Source organism: Astatotilapia calliptera, chromosome 13, assembly GCF_900246225.1.
Source record: "Astatotilapia calliptera chromosome 13, fAstCal1.2, whole genome shotgun sequence".
Classification (NCBI taxonomy): domain Eukaryota; kingdom Metazoa; phylum Chordata; class Actinopteri; order Cichliformes; family Cichlidae; genus Astatotilapia; species Astatotilapia calliptera.
Window position 1 is genome coordinate 19,677,334 of NC_039314.1, and position 19,512 is coordinate 19,696,845.

General features: G+C 38.7%; 1 protein-coding gene across 4 annotated transcripts in view; it reads right to left on the reverse strand.

Annotated features, from left to right (window-relative positions):
- Positions 1 to 19,512, reverse strand: part of grid1a (glutamate receptor, ionotropic, delta 1a) — a 286,049-nt gene that overhangs the window by 63,955 nt on the left and 202,582 nt on the right. For all 4 annotated transcript variants that reach the window (XM_026189416.1, XM_026189415.1, XM_026189417.1 and 1 more), the window contains exon 4: positions 14,134 to 14,339. In XM_026189416.1, the coding sequence (XP_026045201.1) occupies positions 14,134 to 14,339 (206 nt within the window). The remainder of the gene's footprint in view (positions 1 to 14,133; positions 14,340 to 19,512) is intronic.

The following is a 19,512-nucleotide window of genomic DNA, read 5'->3' on the forward strand; positions in this document are numbered from 1 at the left end:
TCACCCAATTGTTTCTGGACTTTCTATTTTAAACCATTATTGTTAGCATATTGACCAAGCCCCTATTCATAAAACATATATTCTACACCCAAGCTAGTGGCTTGTAACTAAATGCTAATGGGCTCATTTCACCAAAAGCATAAATTCTATTTTCATGGTGAATTCAGGGGATCCCTAGAGTCACGCTAACATCACTATAAACCTGAAAAAAAAAACAAAAAAAAACTGAACACCGTAAACTATACTTTATAAATGTGTGCAGAAATGCATGGTTTTGAGTGTTGTTTAACAATTGTATTATTCTTAATAAGCAGCAAAAGCTAATCTAAACCATATTTGGATTAGAAATGGTGATATCGCTCTAATCAGCCAAAAAGAATATGACTGCAGTCACTGTCTGCTCATAAAGAAAAGTTAATCTTAATACTGAATAGGCTTTTATATAATGTCCACTATTTAAAACTTCAGCTGCACTTCCCCTGCTAAGTACTAGCCATAATGCCTTTCTGTTTGTCACCTCCATAAATTCATGCCACTCAACTAATGACAAACTGTAGCCTTCATTTGTATTATGAACCGGTCAAATCCAGTCCTCTAGTGGATGCAAGTATTCTTTTTGTGTTTTCTTTCTAAAAGAAAAAGAAAACTAAACAGGCTGTGCGGTACTTCTGGAGCTTTTTAATTATACCTGGCCTCACTCATTAGCACTAAGGGAAGGGGTGTAGACAAAACTGGCAGTGATAGATCTGGGGAAAGAATCAGGGGTGATTGCATATGCACACGTCTGTACAATCTCTGTGTGTGCACAAATGCAAAAGATGTTGTTTGTGCCAACACTACGCACCCCTGCACCAACACCATGCTCTCTGTGTCAGGTTAATGAGTCATGCCGGGATAAACACTTCCAGGTCATAGCCAGCTTTATTCCATCTGAGAGAGAAGGAAGGTTCAGGTGCCAGAAACACAACTGTGCTACATGCTGGAATAGTTTGTTACAACATAAGGGAAAATCTACTTGTTGAGAGTCTACTGACTACCGCTGATATGGTATAAAATTTTACCATATGCGTCACCTGTGAAGCTGCGTATTGCTCATGTAGAATGTCAAAAACTGGAGCAACAATAAAAATGGGGTAAACAGTGCAGTAGAGAAAAGAAAAAGAACTGGACAGAGGAAATGAAGACAATCTAGACAGCGGGGATATTAGCTTTTACTCCTGAGAGGTGCCAAATGGTGGAAAATTGTTTTAGACCTTCTTCATGGTTCAATAAGTTAAAGTGCCACTGATAAGAAGGAATAACATTTGGATCAAAAACATAGCTGATAAATCTTGAGTAATTTTTTTCTTTCTCCAATCCAACCACATTTGGTAAGTCTGTTATTGGAACATTTTTCTCAAATTCCCATCACTGTAACGTTGAAGTGAACACAATACCTGCAAACATTTTTTTTCTTCCGTACCATTTCCAACCTGTGACACTGACTTTGACAAAATAATTGACACAAAATGGTAAAAAAGTAAGAGCTTTCTGCCAAACAACATCTATTGCTTTGCTGCCAGAAAGCAGTGGATAAAATGTGCGTGAGACTTGTATGCATGCACCCTATGTGTGTCTGTCATGTCAACGGCATGACCCTCACCGAGAAAAGTCGTCAAAGCGCTCCATAATAGCATGTCAACTGGGGCTGCTTTTAAATTACCATCGCCAAGCGTTTGTGACGCAATAAGACAGAAGAGAGTCCTTGACATTAAAACACAATTCATAGCAAGGGCAAATGTGTTTATTGCAAATCAAACTCAAGTGTCACATGGGTCCATTTTTAATCAGCAAATCGTGATCTCACATCTTGACAAGTGGATCAGTTTGTAACACAGTTGCCTATCTGACATGCAGTCACACAGCATACTAGGACAGCCCGAAGCCTTGAGTCAGTACTGGTTGTTGGGCCTGCCTGTTTCTTCTTTCTTTTCAGTTTCTAGGTAATAGCTCCTCCCTTTTAATAAAGTCAATTAAGCTGGTTTCCTTCAATGATGTCTCTCCTCCTGGAAAAAGGTGACTTTCAGGCACCCAACTTGGTTTTCATTTTCTTGGGTTTCATTTTGTTGCAGCTATCTCCAGTATAAGCCACTTGTAGTTTATAGGTTAACGCCTATCTTTCTTCAGTTCGCTATTTCTGAAATTACGATGAACAAATTAGCTTTAGCAGAAACTCTTATATGTGCCTTTCCCCTTTATTCTTGTGTCCTGTGTGCATAACACTACACATGCTCAGAAAGTCCTTTGTGCTTCTTTTGTCATTCAGAAAACAAAAAGCGTTTTCACCAGTCATAGTAAAGCAGACATGACAAAAGAGAGAGTTGTCAAAAATTATTTACAGGACTAAATCATTTTAACTATAGACTTGATGAACTATGTACAAGCTATTCAAGGAAAAGGGCACTTAATAAAAAGTAGTTTTTATGCCACAGTTCTGTTCGATACCGAAGACCTTGATCGAGTATAAAAACAGCTCCAGTGTATTTTCTCAGTGAGTGCATTAATATTACCTTCTACACTTTGAAAGACATGAAATATATGGATAATGAACAAGATGCTGTATTTGGTAGAGAAGGTGCATAAAGCAGAAGACTGAGGCAAAATCAAAATATCACTATATGACAGGCAATGTAGTAATCCACAGTCACCAGTCTAGCAGGTGAAGGTCACAGTACTGCATGCCTAGAACTATATGGCAGTTCACACAGAGCCTCTCTGACAGTTAATGACATGGTTGCTTTAAAAACAGATTTTCTTCAAGGTGAAAATCCAGTAAATTGAAAAAAGAACTGTGACAGATTGAAGCTACAGCTGAGTCCATAAGTATTTAGAAAATGACATAAGTTTAGTCATTTTATTTCTGTACACCACCATAGAGAGATTTTGCATCAAAATAAGAACAAGATGAATAAAATTCAAGACTTATTCAGGGTGTTTGAGACATTTTTCTTTATCGTCTCCCCTTTTTAGGGGCTCAGAAGTAATTAGATGACTGACTATCAAACAGTTTTATGGTCAGGCCCCTAATACAGAGAAAAACCTTAAAAAACATTTTAGACAGATAACAAAAATTTTATGCGTGGCAAAATAAAATTCAGGTACAAAAAAAGAAGAAATGCAAAATCCAGCTCAGAAGAACTGGAATACTACAGAAGACATTTGAAGTGGAGATGATAGAAATCTTTCTCTGGTTAAGAAACAGTCTTTCACAACATCTAACCGAGTCAAGAACGGCCTTGAGGTCGTCTTGAAATGTACAATGTAACAGGATGAGTTCTGAAGTGTACAGAGCTAAACTCTGTGCTCAGATTCAACAAAACGATACAAAACTGATCACAGAACGCTTCACAGTAGAAATGGATAATGACCCAAAGCATACCGCAAAAGCAAACATCATCAAATGGTGTTACAGTTATTCACAATTTAAAGTTAAAAATAGCTTTCGCTTACTTACTTTGAGCTAAAATCATTTCAACAGTCTGTTGTGCGTGACAAGCTCGGAAACCTTGTTTCCACGTTTTTGATGGAAAGCATCCATGTATACAGCATCCACATTTACAAGCTTGACAAAAACGTTTCCAACTGCCAAAGTCCATTATTTTGTTCTCTCTGACTACACTGGACCTATTTAACCATGAGATCATTGCCAGTAGGTACAGTTGGTCAGATACGATATACATTATCTTAGTGCTCATCGCTTTTGTCTTTCTCCACTTCCATTTCTTCCATTAGATTTCACCCATTACCATTTCATGCAGAGGTGCTTTATTATGTTGATAGAGGCCGCCCCCCCCCTTTAGCGCCCAAAACTCTTTCTCACTGTTAACCTTTTCACTCTACATCCATCTCTTTTTTTCCCTCTTGTATTTGCTCTTTCTTTCTCTTTCTGTGAGTCCCCCCTTTTAACCCTCCTACTACCTCTATGGAGCACCTTTTTCTCCCTCTCACATTACCTGGCAACAGCGCTTGTCACTCTCATAGCTTGGTGTAGCCGCTGCACATGAGGCAGACCTCACCAAGCCCCTGTCCTCATCCATCAAGTGCGCTGCAGAGCTGGCATGCCAGCTGACACAACCCATTCTGTTTTCCGTCTTATCAACACCTTCAGGAAGCCTCCATCCGACAAGAACACTGACAAAAAATGCTATGGAGACTAAGCAAATAATTCATTTATATTGCACTAGAAAGGCTTATACTGTGCATGCTTCTGTAAGGGCCTTAAACCAAAATTCTGACTCTGATTTTGTTATACTAAATGCATTACTGCTCAGAACTTAATACAATACAATTAAATTGCAGAGAAATTAATGATCATTTGAATCTCGGCATATTGATCTCCATTTTCAGCAACCATAATTCTAGTGTGTCGGTGGCATACGGTAGATAATGACAGTTTATATTAAAAGGCTAATTGATCACGAGAAAAACCTTTTTTCAACTTATGTAAGTACAGCTCAAAGATGTTTGACTAGATGAGTGTGTGGAGAACCAGCCTTTGTAGCTTCGATTATAGTAAAATAAAGGGAGAAAAAGAAAGAAATAACTTTTTTTTCCCCCTCTGACACTCAACAGAGCATTCTTGTCCCAAGAAATGAAGGCTAAATTTTATACAACAGTATACTACTCTCTTCATAAAAACACACACACGGGCTCCAACCAAAAGTAAAAGTGAGAGGCCTTGGTATATAACTGAGCATGAGGACAAAAACATCAAAGAATGGAGTTTAAGAAAACAGACCCAGAGGTCCTCAACTGGCAGTATTTTTCAATTGGTAACCGTCAAACTCCAGTCTCAACTTGGCCTTCTAAGGTTGCAAAGAAAAGGCTATATCTGACACTGGCCAATAAAAGCAAAATATTGAGCAGAGAAAGAGAGATGGGTAAATATTATACACAATTTTAAGATGTTTGTGTCAAAAAGAAGAACATTTATGAGATGTGAAATATCTGAAACAATGTCTTGAGTGCTTGATGTCATCTTGCAAGCATGGCTGGGCGAGGGAGTGATGTGTGACATGTTTCTATAGGATAAAGAGGACACTGAACTGGGGAAAGCATCACTCCATTTTTTAGCCCCATGCCGTACCCTGTGAATGTCACGGTCCTGTGTCCTCCTACAACAGAACATTGACTTATAATGTACAGCTTCAAGCTATGCAAAAACTATTTAGAAAAACAAACCAGTCAGCTGATATTCTGCCTATAATGGTGTGGTGTGGCTAGCACAGTCACCCAATCCTCCAACAACATGGGTAGTGTTGGGTGTAATGCATTTCACAGTAATGCATTACACCCAACACTGGTAATGCATTTCACAGTAATGCATTACCAGTGTTGGGCAAGTTACTTTATATTAGTGATTTAGTTACATTACTAGTTACTTCTATCAAAAGTAACTCAGTTACTTCAAGTTACTCATTACTTTCAAAGTAACTAGTTACTAGGGAAAGTAACTTTGGTTTTACTCAGAATTCTCTTGTTAATGTGTTGCTTCCCTAACTGGATACTAGAGGTGGGCGATATAAACAATATACGATAGAAACTATATAAATTTGGCCAACGATAGAGATTTTGACTATACCATTCTATCGCAATAGCGCATGTTGATGATGTCATCAAGCTGCGCCTGTTTTGGTCGAAAGCATCGCAGCGGCTACAACCATTATCGTCTGCAAATTATGCTGATGATGATTCTAACCTACGTCACAGCGTCACGTGCGCTTTTTACATCCAACGCGAAAACTGCAGTCCTGGTGCTTTCGATTGTGCTCAGAACTCGGAAATTCAGCCTTCCGAGTAGGAAGATGTAGGCAACTCCAGACTGCAGATGAGCTGCATACAGGGCTGGACTGGGACAAAAAATCGGCTCAGGCATTTTGACTAGAGACCGGCCCGCCATTATAGGAAAAAGCATAAAGCCTTTGAATGAAAACAAACGCTGTTGTGACAGGGATGTTTACTGTCTTGTTGGCATATATGTATCAATCTATCCTATTGTTTGTTGTGAGATTCAGACAATTGTTTGTTAAAAGCTAGATATTTTAAATGAGAATACGAAAGTACAGTATTTCTTTGTGCCCCCCTCTCCCTGGCCCCCCTGGCAAAACTTTGCTAGATCTGTCCATGCACAGTTACCAGCTGTCAGCTACATAAAAAAATGGATCCTGGTATTATTTGTCTCTCAGAAACAGTCCATAACTTCCCTTCAACTTATTCATGTCACCTAAAAGGTAAACCTGTTTCTCTTTCACCTATTCAGCTCTGATGATTCAGTAAGGACATCTCCTGGTTTCATCTTCATGTTTCCCTCTCACCACATATCCAAACCGACATCATGACCAGCAGGTTTTACAGCTGGGGCTCCAGCAAACATCAGCTGATACTAGAAATTAATATAAAAAAAATAGCTGATCAAGCTTAAACGTGCTCCTGTTGTTTAACGTGACCTCCGCTGGTTTCCTCTTTCTGCCGTAAAGTGGGCGATAAACAAACGAGAGAAAAGCTAATCAGCTAACCGGGGGGGGGGGGGATGACAGAAGAAGAGACAGCTGCAGCATAAAGACACAGAGGTCATGTCCAAATTCATGGGCTGCATCCTCCTGAGGACCCGGCCTTCGCAGTCTACGTGGGCCTGGTCCTCAGAAGTTCGGGTAGGCCGGAATTAAACGGCTGTGAAATTGGACGGTCTAGCCTTCTGTTTAGTGTTGCCGCTGTCTCGGTGGATTTTAATAAACTCGGCCGTCTGCTCCTTGCTATCTAAAATAGCGTAAATTCTCGACCATCTCACACTTTTGTTTAATTAGTTTTCTGTTTGACGTTTATTCAGCTGTGTGAAAACCAAGGAGGAACCCACCCAGGGGATTAATAAAGTTTTATTTTATCTAATCTAATCTAATCTAATCTAATCTAATCTAATCACTTTAATCTCAGCCAAACCGATTTACAAACGAACAAATAAAACACTGAAAAAAGACCAACAATAACATTTTTAGGTTATCTAAGTGACTCATATATTACGTTAAACCTGAGTAGCGAAAGTCCGCGGTGATCTGAAAATGATGTGCCGGGAATTGTGCCGTTCTCGGCGGCTTCAGTGACCCTCGAGCTCTCGGCTAGCTATCAAGCTGGTGGATAACAGATGTCGCCTCGGGTCTCTCCTCCTGAGGTGCCTCCCCTTTCCCTCAACCACCTGCTGGCCTCCACCACTTGCTAATGTTACTGAGTTATTTTTACACTAGTGATGGGATTTCCGGCTCTTTATAGAGAACCGGTTCTTTCGGCTCGACTCACTAAAAAGAGCCGGCTCTTTCAGCTCCCAACCGACTCTTCAGGTTGTTTTGTTGCTTTAATTAATTTATTATTAACAACAATATAAAATTATGCACAAAAGGAATTACTAATGTAAAAAAACAACAACGTGGTTTTAGTTATATATGTTTATATATATACGGTGGCCCCTAGAGACAAAGCACGTACAAATTCCAAAGCATGTACAAACTCCAAAACACATTTCTAGCATTAACTGAACTTCAAAACTGAACTACCTAGATCACTTAAATTACACAATTGAAAGCATGTGTGTATTGTTTGTGTATTTATACACAAGCACTCATATATATTCAAATAATTTTAAAAAATGTTCATTTACCTGTTACTACCACACACCAAATCCGGTCGTTTGCTTGCTGGCCCGTGTAGCCACTAGGTAACAAAAGCTCAACACTGCGCCCTAGCATCCTGGAGCACTTCTGTTGTGTTTTGTACGTGTTTTGGAGTTTTTACGTGCTTCTGAGTTTTTACATTACAGTTACAGTTATATTGTTACTTTGATTACAAAGTATCTTCAGTTATCTCCCAATTATAGATAGAAAGAGATATGCTTCTGTCTTCCTGCACATTCATGCTACAATCAACTTTCAGGAAACAGATTTAAGTTTTTGTTCCTAAGGAAGAAAAAGGGTGGTGTGTTCTACAGGTTTTGAGTGTGCAATACTGAGATGCTGACTGCATCCAGGAGAGGAACAATTGTATAAAACTGCTAAGACAACATCAGTACTTGGAAAGCATCTGCACAGACAGCATGCAACCTCAAAGCTAGCCAAGAACCCAGAGGGATGTTAAAGCTGAGTGCAAATGTGACCTCGACCCATCATTTTAGACCTGCTAGGTGATCTTGACCAATACTGTAGGAAGAGCAGTGAATCTTGTGAACTGTTAACAGACAGAGGGATAATGGACGGTTTGCTGTGACATCCATAGCTCATTGGTCCTTCAGCCAAATGAACTAAAACATTATATTTTCGGGGTGACCCAAAACTTTTGAGCAATAGTGCATTTACTTGGATTAAACTATATAGTTACACATATTGAGCTTACCATTAGGACACATTATTCATTTTCAGAATTCGCATTTAGCAAAGGTATTTGAGTTGCTTAAAGCATTTAAATCACCATTGGTGAAAATGAATGATTATCTCACAGGGCCACAGCCTAGAGCCAAAAATCTAATTTGAGTGTCTTCAAGAAATATAGCCTGGGGCTGCTCCACTGACAATTAATTGGTGAGTGACTTTGGTAACTCATAAAATGTGTCAAGATTTTTTTTTTAACCTAAATGTGCATCATTTTAAGTAAGTGATTTAGCAAATGCTCACTAATACAACCCAAGGACGAAGAAATGGGACAGCTGAAAGCTTAAAATTCCACTTTATGGCTCTCTAAAAGGCTTGTGTGACTCCAGTGAAATCCTTCTATCATGAAGGGAACAGAGAGCAGTCAGGTGTCAGAAAAGAGGCACAAATGAAACAGACAGAAGACGCTACATCCTCTCATGGCCAATGTGAACAAGAGACTAGATGGCAACTGTCTAAATGAGAGAGGAGAAGCGCCCAGAATCTCACCATAATACCACAGGCAGTGTCAATGTCATGCAGTCTGTTTATAATACCAGAATGACTGTGCCCTGGGAGTGGACAGGAGAAGACAGACTTGTGATTGAATGTGATAGATAGAGAATCATCAAAACAAAATGTGAGACTTCGGTGAGTCTTGGTAATGCGCACAAGGTGGAAGAACCTGAAGGTAAAGTTGGGAATATGGGGTCTACAGTGGTAATAGTCCTTTGACAAACTGTCAGTAGAACAGAGGTGCCCTTTTTTCATGTGCTCAATTCACCCACACCTGGCCTTGTAGACGATGGACTGATGGGAATATGGGACTTAAAGCATAAGAATATTTAAAGAAAAAAAGAAGGGGGCAAAAGGCAAGGCACTATGCTAGCAGGTTTGGAAAGGGTGTCAAAGTGACAGCCTTACGTTGAAAAATATTATCATCATAATCTTAGCCACTGCAAATTATCATGTTCTGAATAAGGCTTAACCTTAATAACATAATAAAAATCTTTAAAAGAGTTGACATGGAAAGCAAAATGTCAGGTCAAATCTATTTACAGTGCCAGGAAAATATACTTGACCTCCTGGTTTGAAGGATAAAAGAATAAAATTAATTGTGGCTTTTAAAAGTGTCAAATGTTGGGGACATCCTGATGTGGAGAGGTGGTTAGCTCTACAATTTAGAAGCAGCTACTGAAAAGACCCAATCAACTCTGTGGTTTAATCTGACCTTGTGACAGCCAGCAGCATTTGTTCGACAGATCTCAAGGGGGAGTGTGCAGTGATAAAAGATCAGAGAGGTGTAGAAATGTCAAAGACTTCAAAACAAAAAATAAATTCTTAAAATAAATTTGAAATCTGACTGGGGGCCAATGTAAGAAAGCCAACATGGAGGAGTCTTGTTTGCATGTGCTGGTTAGCAGCTGCGCTTCATTCAGCCAAGCACTGACAGAGTGAGACCTGAACAGAGCCTGTTACCATAGTGAAGTTGAGATGAAATAAATGCATGAATAACCTTTTCAATATCACTTAAGCAGAGAAAGAGCGTCACCCTTCCAAGTACCCCAAGTTGAAAAAAGCTAGTTTTAAGAACAGCATTTATTTGTTTATTAAAACTTAAAGTCTTATCGAAGATCACTCCCTCATTCGTTGCAAATGGTTTTTATACAACTTTAAAGGACCAAAGTCATCCACAGCCCTCCATAAATGTCCCTGTAGCTGCGGTCCTCGGATTTAAAAGTTGGATTTTTAAAACTGCAATGGCACATCAGACTTTCTCTGCCTTATTGAGAAGCTGACGAAGAAAGAAAGATAGAGATTCAGTTCGTGTACTATAGTAAATCGAGAGGGGGAATTCTTTTGGAATATGGACAGTCATTCTGCTGGAAAAGCAAAAGACCTTAAAGGCTGTAAATATTCATGTTTAAGTTGTCAGGTTAAGAGGGTTGTTAATACTGAAGTCATGTTATGTTTGGGCCCCAGCCTTTATGCATCTCTACCATCACTTGCATCTGTTCTGTTTCTGAATCTTTGTACAGTATTGTGACTCTTGGCGCCTCCTTGTACTTGTCTGGGATCCTTTGTTGTCCTTTTTCCAATCTTTGGGGAAATTGTGCACTTCTTTGTAGTCCTCCTAGGTTTTTTCTGTAGTCCTTTTGTGTCTCTTGCTAGTCCACTTGGGTCTTTTTACAGACCCTTTTTAGTCTCCCTGTGGTTGCCATGCATCTTTGTGTTGTAATAGATTTCACTCAAGTTAGTTTGCATCTCTTTGTAGTTCTTTGTGGCTTCTCTTAAGTAATTTTTTCTCTGTTTTTTTCTTCTTCTCTTTGCAGTCAACTTGGTTCTCAATATTTTTCTGTGTATGGAGGGAATCTTATGCATGTTTTACATCTCTTAGTGGTTATTCAGTGTGTCCTTCAAGGCTACCATAACACATTCTGTCACACCTTTCACATATCATTGGGACAACTAATATCATCAATTTCAGTTAGCTATTAAACACATTTGTTAACATTTACATCACACTGGTGCCTACAAATTGATGTCATCTCATGAGTACTAAACTCCTCAAGGCATCATATTTTCCACTGAGATATTTGCCTATTTGAATTTTCTGCCCCAGCATCTTTGGTGAGGTGTGGACACACTGACAGCCATTACAAAGGTATTAATGAAGCTTTGATAAATGTACATATCTTCAACACTTACATTAACATATTCACAGGAGCATTTGGAGGGTGTGCCAATTGCAAAGCTGCGCTTATTTCTTAGTCCCCAAGATGCCTGACAGATGCCTTATGCTAATTGCATAAGGAATGATAAGGGATATAGTTCTCTAGATTAAATCTTTTGTGAATAAACGACTTATGCACCAGCCTGTGTACCTGTATACTAAAACCGAATTCACTGCAGCAAAGGAAAAGATCAAAGCAGTGTGTCATTAATGAAACTTGAAAGCCTCTGTGTATTCACGGCCTGTGCGCTAATTCATTTGTCTGTAAGTGCTTCACTTTTAGATTAATTGTAGAGCATTGACAAGAAGCTAATCAGAATGCAAGTGAGGGTTTTGACTTACAGGAGGTTAAGGCTTTTTCCTATGGTATTTGCTCACAATAGATAGAAAGATTAAATAAATGAGCGCAGAGGATTGAGGATAAACAGAGGTGAAATAAAGTCCTGTCAGGGTAAAACCTTTGACGACACACGAAGTATATGTACACAATTACATTACAAACACAAGTATCATAACATGTCTTTCCTATCATCCAGCACGCTGAAAATGCACTGAGCTACAATGGCAATAAAAAGACAAATATGGACTAATTTTAGGTTTTGCTTTTGTAAAGCCAATCACTACATCAGCATGGCCTGTTTTCATTTCCCACAGCTCAACCGTAGCATTTAATAGTTTAACATTTAAATCTTTCACAATATGAAACATTCGTACCAAGTGAAAATAGCGCCTTCCATAGTGTTCCGAAAACAAGAATAAATAAAGGCTCAGCTGAAAATAGTTATCACTACCGCCCAATCTATTAGTATTAAATCTCTGCAATGCCTAAGTAATTACTTTCCATGGATTAGTTTTGTGGACTATAGTAATACCATAACTTGTCTTATGTTCACGTCAAATATCATTAAAGGAAATTTCCACTAAGCAAATATAATGGACTTAATAAACCATTACCTTCTTTAATCTTGTATTTACCAGACAGATGGATGCTACAGGTAAGATAAACTCAAACAAAAAGATTTTTCTATTGTGTAACTGGCATAATTTCTTTATCTGCAACCATATTTTAATGTCCCTTTTCCTTTTGTACCCTTCGAGGTCAAACCTTTTCAAGTCTGTTTGAAATCTTCTGGAAAAATCTTTATCAGCGTGTATCTGTCCTTGCCAGAAGAGCAGAAGATTGAGTGTCAGACCTCGACGCCTTTGCTGGCCAGAATAAGCCATTCAACTCAGTTTTATTTTGCCATATTTCTTCACTGTGTCCAGCAATTCCAGTGCCACACAAGCCCATTCTTCAAACGTGCTTATGCAATACATTACATAATCTTTCAACACGCTTTGACAAAACTTCCAACAAATAATTAAAGGACACCTTTCACTTCAGACACCCTTTAACAGAGAGAACGCAGGAAAACTTGTTTATTTTCATGCAGCAGTTTATGTTTTTAAAACTGTTTTGAGGAATGGCCAGCTAATTAACTAATGAACTTTGGACTTACTGAGGTGAGATTAAAGGCAGAAAAGATGTCTGCTGAGTTAGATATATTGCCTTCTGTTTTACGCATCCATCTCTAATAAGCAAATATGATCTAGAAGGAGCAAATAGTGGTGGTATTACTAAGAGCTTCCAAATTGGGATACTATGACCCAGAATGAGTTGAGAGAGAATCCTCTGTGGATACACACACCTTATTTTATCTGAACTGTTGATCTTTTCAGCATTAAGGAACAAATTGTTGTTTATTATTGTTTTATTGTAGAAATGCTGGTTATATTGTGTAATTATTTACAGCATTCTATGTTTTCTTGAGTGGCTTTTAAAGTCCTAGAGACCATCTTTCAATGGAATACCAACAGTCACAATCATCTATATTTGGCCTACCAAGTCATATTTTGCTTGACAAGTACTGTTGTACTTTCCAACAAGGGTACTTGATGGAGAAATCCGTGTTGCCAAGTACAACAGTAAGACGTTTCTTGTAGTTGGTCAACACATCTAAGTGTTGATTTTGGCCTACAACTTCTTACAGAAACTCTCTAAATCCTTTAAATTTCTTGGCTCTTGATTGACAACTCAAAGTTTCAGCTGCCTCCACAGATCTTCTGTAGGACTGAGGTCTGGAGATTCCATAACCTCATTGCGCTTCTTCTATAGCCAGTCTTGTTTATCCACTTTGTTGCCTTGGTGGTATGTTTTGGGTCATTGCCATGTTGAAAGACCCATCCAGGATGCATGGATTTTGAGGAAAAAGGGGTTCTTGTCCATGATTTTTTAGTTCAAGGGCTCATCTATTGGCTGCTCAATGTGGTAAAGTAATTATGTTGCCTTAGCAGAAAAACAAGCCAAAGCATAATGCTTGCACCTCTGTGCTTGACTGTGGAGATGGTGTTCTTTGTCAACCGTCACCTTCTCACCAAGCTTCTTGCTGATGATCTTGTAGCCTATTCCAGCCTTGTGCAGGTCTACAATCTTCTCTGTATTGCCCATGGTGGTGGAGCGGATGGAATGGATGCGATGTATACTTTAGGAGTATCTGTATTGTCAATATAATGTCATGTCCACTCTGTGGGAGCCAGAATTCTGGCTGGGTATGGGATCAAATATTTATTTCACTCAATGACATGCAAATCAATTTTTGTAGTTTTATTAATGTGCTTTTTTTGGATTTTTGGGTGATATTCTGTCTACCTTCATTAAAATAAAACACCTATAAAAATTAGAGATTTTTTTTTTCCTTTCTAAGTGCACAAACTTAAAATTCAGCAGGGGCTCAATTAATTATTTCCCTCACTACTAGTGTACTTTTTTTCATTTGCTTCAGATTAAGGGTGTCAGGAAATGCTTTTCTTTTTATGGATCATTATCTCTATGCAGCATTTGTTTTTCCTCTTGGTGTTTGACTACAACACTTTGTTGTTGCATCCATTATTGAAAAACAAAGCAAAACAAGAGTCAATAACACAGCCTACCTGGTGGACGAACACCTGTGCACCTCGAGGGCTCATGAGCAACACGGCCCTCCGTAAAGTGTCCCGGTACCGGTTGAGTTCCTCAGTGCGCATCGTGTTGAAGAGGTCACTAAATACCCGACTAACGTTCCGGTCCACCCTCTGCAAGGAAACATCTAGACCCAGCCGAGACGCCTGGTCCATAAAGGTTTGCAAACCTCGGATATCTGATGGTAGACAAAAGATGGTATGAAAATATGATATGGGTGAAAATGCAAAAACACAAACAAAAAGAGAGGAAGAAAAAACACTTTGAGAGTTGCTGTCTTATGTGGTGCTATATTCGAGGAACATTTAATCACAAGCTGCACTTTCAACCTCTGCACACACAGAGTATATTCTCAGGCTTCATTCCAAAAGGCTTAAAGGCAGGTTTCTTTCTTTGCTCCTGATCTAAAGCGTGACAAAACACAACAAGCACTCCTGTCTGTCTGTTTCGTGGGGTTTACAGGATATGAAACTGCAGGCAGGTGTTGCGGTCCCCAGAGATCTTTGTGTGTGTCTATGTTCGCTATAAAGGAAAGCACTTTAAAATGCCTGCATTGCACATACAAATCAGAGGTGATGTGCAGCAGTGAGTTCACAATAAGCACACCAATCCCAGCAGTCACAGGGGGGAGCAGCTGCCCAGCATGTGCCAAGTCATGCTGCATTGTTAAAGAGAGGTTGGGCGAAATCGCTCGGGCCAGACCTCTTTCTGTGTCCAGTGTGTGTCTGTGTGCGTGCATGATTAGGTTCCTACTGTTGCATCAGTGAAGGTTTGATGAGTCATCGAGTGCTCTAGTGCTTTAGTACTCAGAATGGACAAAATACAGGGGCATATGCACAAATGTAAATGAGGCTGAAGAAATTCACAGAACCCATTGTACCCATTTTTGTTTATATTTTTGCTACTGAGGGCCAAAATCAGAAATTAGGCCAACCCCCCCCAAAAACCCCCCAAAAAACAAAAAAGAAAATCTATCCTGAGCACAGATGCAACATCTTAGTATATCGACCCTGTTTCTTAGTCTATATCTTGAGGCAAACTGCAGCGGAAATATGTACCAAATGAGACAAATCATAAGAATTAGATGGAAAGGTTTTTTTTCCTAAAATTGCTGCAGTGAAGTCTATTTTGAGGGTTAACATAAATAATCACAGTTGCTCGTGGATTCTCCTCAGAATGTTCAAAGGGCAGAACAAAAGAGGAAATTAAATCATTCATCATTTTGAGGCATCCCTAAACTTACAGAGAAGCATTCTTTGAAAACTCTTTCACTTGAAACCGCACACTTTCTTTTTTTTGTCCCATTTTCTTTGCATACAAACCTAATCATGGTTTCACAACTCGACCCTTACAATTCATTTGGCTACATGAAGTAATTAGATATCTCTATATGCAATACCCAGCTGCAGTAACTGACTAACACTGACTTTAACCTTGCATTCACTGCATGTGTTGCTGATGAGACAATCAGCAATTATGGATAATTCCAGGTAATAATAATAATAATGGATTGGATTTATATAGCGCTTTTCAGGACCCCTCAAAGCGCTTTACAATACCACTATTCATTCACTCTCACAGTCACACACTGGTGAAGGCAAGCTACAGTTGTAGCCACAGCTGCCCTGGGGCAGACTGACAGAGGCGAGGCTGCCATATCGCGCCATCGGCCCCTCTGGCCATCACCAGGTGAGGTGTCTTGCCCAAGGACACAACGACCGAGACTGTCTGAGCCGGGGTTCGAACCAGCAACCTTCCGATTACCCAACTCTTGAGCCACGATCGCCCGGGAATGATTGCTATTATTCTATCAGTGAGTTTCTCAATTTTATGAGAACCTGCACCTCTGATATTGCTGACAAGACCAAAACATATTCGTAATCGACCACCATTGTGCACCAATATCTACATTTGCTGGACAGGTTTGCATCTGAAAACTATCAAATTGACACAGGAAGGCTGTAAATTACACATTTCATCCAACAAGGATATATTTTGTTTTGTGTAGTGGTATAATTACAGTGTGAGACCAAGAGAAAGAGGAGGGCAGATAGTCATATTTTAACCCCTGATTAGCCACCACCACTCGTTATTATTCCATGTACTGTGTTTTAGACAGACGGTATATATTATAGTTATTATTTTACTGTTAGAAGATGTTTCATAAGTGGCATCATATTTATCATCACTACATTGTTTGGGAAAATGAACCAAAATACAGGCTAATGAGGGTATTTGTGCTGTAAGATTACCTGTATTGATTTAAAATGAATAGTAATACTTTGATGCTAAGCCCCTGCTTAAATGTATCTACTCGCAAAAGCGATCAGATCTCTAACAGAGGCCTCTAACTAATATATGCTACAAAGAGAGTATAAATGGGTAGAATTTCTCTAAACTGAAGTCACTCGATAAGGAGACAAATTATTATGGATGCTTTTTATTAGTCATTCCAAGAGCTTTGTTAACTCTACTGACTTGAGATTTCTGAGATGTGGGGAATATTTTGTATCATAATCCAATTTCAAAATCTAAAAGAGAGTCTGAACAAAAATGTATATTTTACATTTATGAATGAGATGGAATTCTGCAGATCTTTAATCAACAAATGCCGGATTAACGCAATGCAGATTTCATCAATACCACAAAAGATCTGGAGGAACTGGTCAACACTCCATAACAGGAAGATAAACTGTTGTCTGAAAACTTGTAACATGCTGTAACAAAACAAAAATAAAAAAATACAAAAAAAAGGTTTATAATCCCATGAAGAGCAAAGGGAAAGCTACCATGCGATAACTATTCTATGAACTGATAGAAAAATTGGACTTCAAAGTCAACATTCAAACCCATAGCAAATGTTTCCACGGGGAAACCGTGTCAGCCATGGATACGGCAGCAGAAAAGAGGATTAACGTGGAATTAAAGGTCTGATTTTTGGACATGTTTACCCGAGCGTAATTTCTGAACACAAATCTGCAACTGAAAGTTTTAGATATCAAAACTTGACCCTTGCGCAGACTCCCTTTATCAGTCCCCCCCCCATTTTTACTCTGGAAACTTACCAACTACTCTTGTTTTCTGTCTGGCCCTCACATATCTTTTTTAATAATGGTATGAATCTTTTTTTAGAGCAGTTGGAAAAGATAGATTGAGAGAGACTAAGAAAGGCCCCATGAAAATGCTCTAACATTCATTTCAGCTCTAACTTACATTGAAACTAAAGCGGGACTCCCTTTTGGATTGAAGCAATGCTGAAATGAGCACATCATGATCAAAGGGCTCAGAGGTTTTTACTGAGCCGTCAAGCTGCGCTCCAATTCAAGCGGAAAAGCTTGAGAAATGGCTATGCTACCAGCTTATGTTTACTCAAAATTGAGATGAGTCTGTTTAAGTAATCAGTGTTATTCTTGCAACAATAACGTCAGTTAATTATATGCAATACAGATTTTTTTTTTGCAAATTTGTAATGTTTCAGACACTGAGTGTTATGCACAGCAATTACAGCTACACAGAGAGAAAGGGAGCGAGGCAGAAAGGGAGAGCGAGAGAATGGGACATTCTCTTCACATTCTTCTTCCTGGGTCTATATTTAAGTGCTTTAAGCTGAATTTGTCTTTATTCATTCTCTGACTGAAAAGATATATTTTCTATGATATCCAGATTTACTGCCATATCTATACAGCAGTAAATCTGTTAATCATGGTTTCATTCTGAAGCACTGCCCATCCATCCCTTTATCCAATTCAAGGTTGTGGAGGGGCTGGAGCTCATCCCAGCTGATAATGGGTAAGAAGCGGGATACACCCTCGATGGGATAGATGGGTCTATCATAGGGCTAAAGTAGAGAAACAGGCAGATATTCACTTTCCCATTCACACCTACAGCCAGTTTAAAATCATCAGTTAACCTACTGTAATATGGATGACTTTGGACTGTGGGAGGAAGGTCTGAGGTGGCCAGAAGGTTTGAACTAAGGCAACAGTGCAACCTTTTGCACCACCATACCACCCACTTACCACTGTGCACTGCGTCTGATAGCAGTTAAATCTAAGCAAGTTCTGAAAAAAGGGCATAGATTCCTTTAAAAAACAACATTTAGTCCTATTTTCTCTGAATAACATAAGCATGTGCATTGAAAGGTTTGTTTGTTGCTGTAAGAAGACAGTGATCAGTACATGATCAGTACAATTATTAATGGGACATCTTGGAAACTATAATAATAAAAACAATCCTACACAATTTAATGAACTGGGCTGCAGACTAAACATACCTGCTGAATCTCTATGAATTTGTGATGCAAATCTTTCATATAAATCTGTTTTTGTATTTTCTGTTTTAATTTGATATTTACACTTAAGCTTATTTAATGTTTGGTTCTGATATATTTGCCTTTTTATTGTGCACTTTCTGAAAACCCCTGTTTGCTGTCATTCTTTGTATGAGTAAGAACATGTTGCATCACTTTGTTTTGACAGTAAAAAAAAAAAGAGGAATGGAAGCACAATCATTAATACAGTTCTAATATGAAGAGTCTGGTCTAAATAGGAAGTGGACGGGGAAGACTGAAATGGACATACAGCCTTGGAATGATTATTACCTCAGCCCGGACTCTGTGAATGGACTCAAATACTGAACAGTGAGTGCATTTCTGGCTTACATCACCATCACATGTGTCTAAGAGTGATACAATCAATCACCCTACATGCATTTTGCTTTTGGGATTATACAGCTTTGTGTACTTAGAATGGAGAAAGATCAAAATGCAACAACTGGAATAATAACACAGAATAGCAAGGCTTGATAAATAAAAAGTGAAAAATCAGTATTTGCACAATATACAAGGATTAAATTAGTTTTTGTTTTTTTTGTCAGAGGCCCAACTTATTATTATCCCGAACTTTAACTTACTGGCTAAACAAATCATGATTATCAATTAATAACTGGGAAAATAAAGCATATTTTTAAGGAAAATATTAATGTCTGACCATGTATGATTTCTTTAGTTGATGTCAATTAGAAATCAGCAGCTGCTATTTATGCGAATAACTGAGAAATAACCACAAATAATGTTTTTACATTTTCTGCTCCCTATGTTTTTCTTCTGTTTTTTATTATTGGTACTTTGGGAGCTTTAAACATGTAAAAGTATTCCTTTACTGCTATGTACTGTCACTGGACACCTCTGTAGTTACACCATGCTAGTGTTGGACTGGACTGTCTTTTGCCTTCAGAACTGCCTTAATTCTTCATGTCATAGATTCAATGAGGTACTGGAAATACTCTTAATACTCTATCTATCTATGCATGCCAAATTCTGGCTCTACTATTAAAATGTTACCACAGAAATT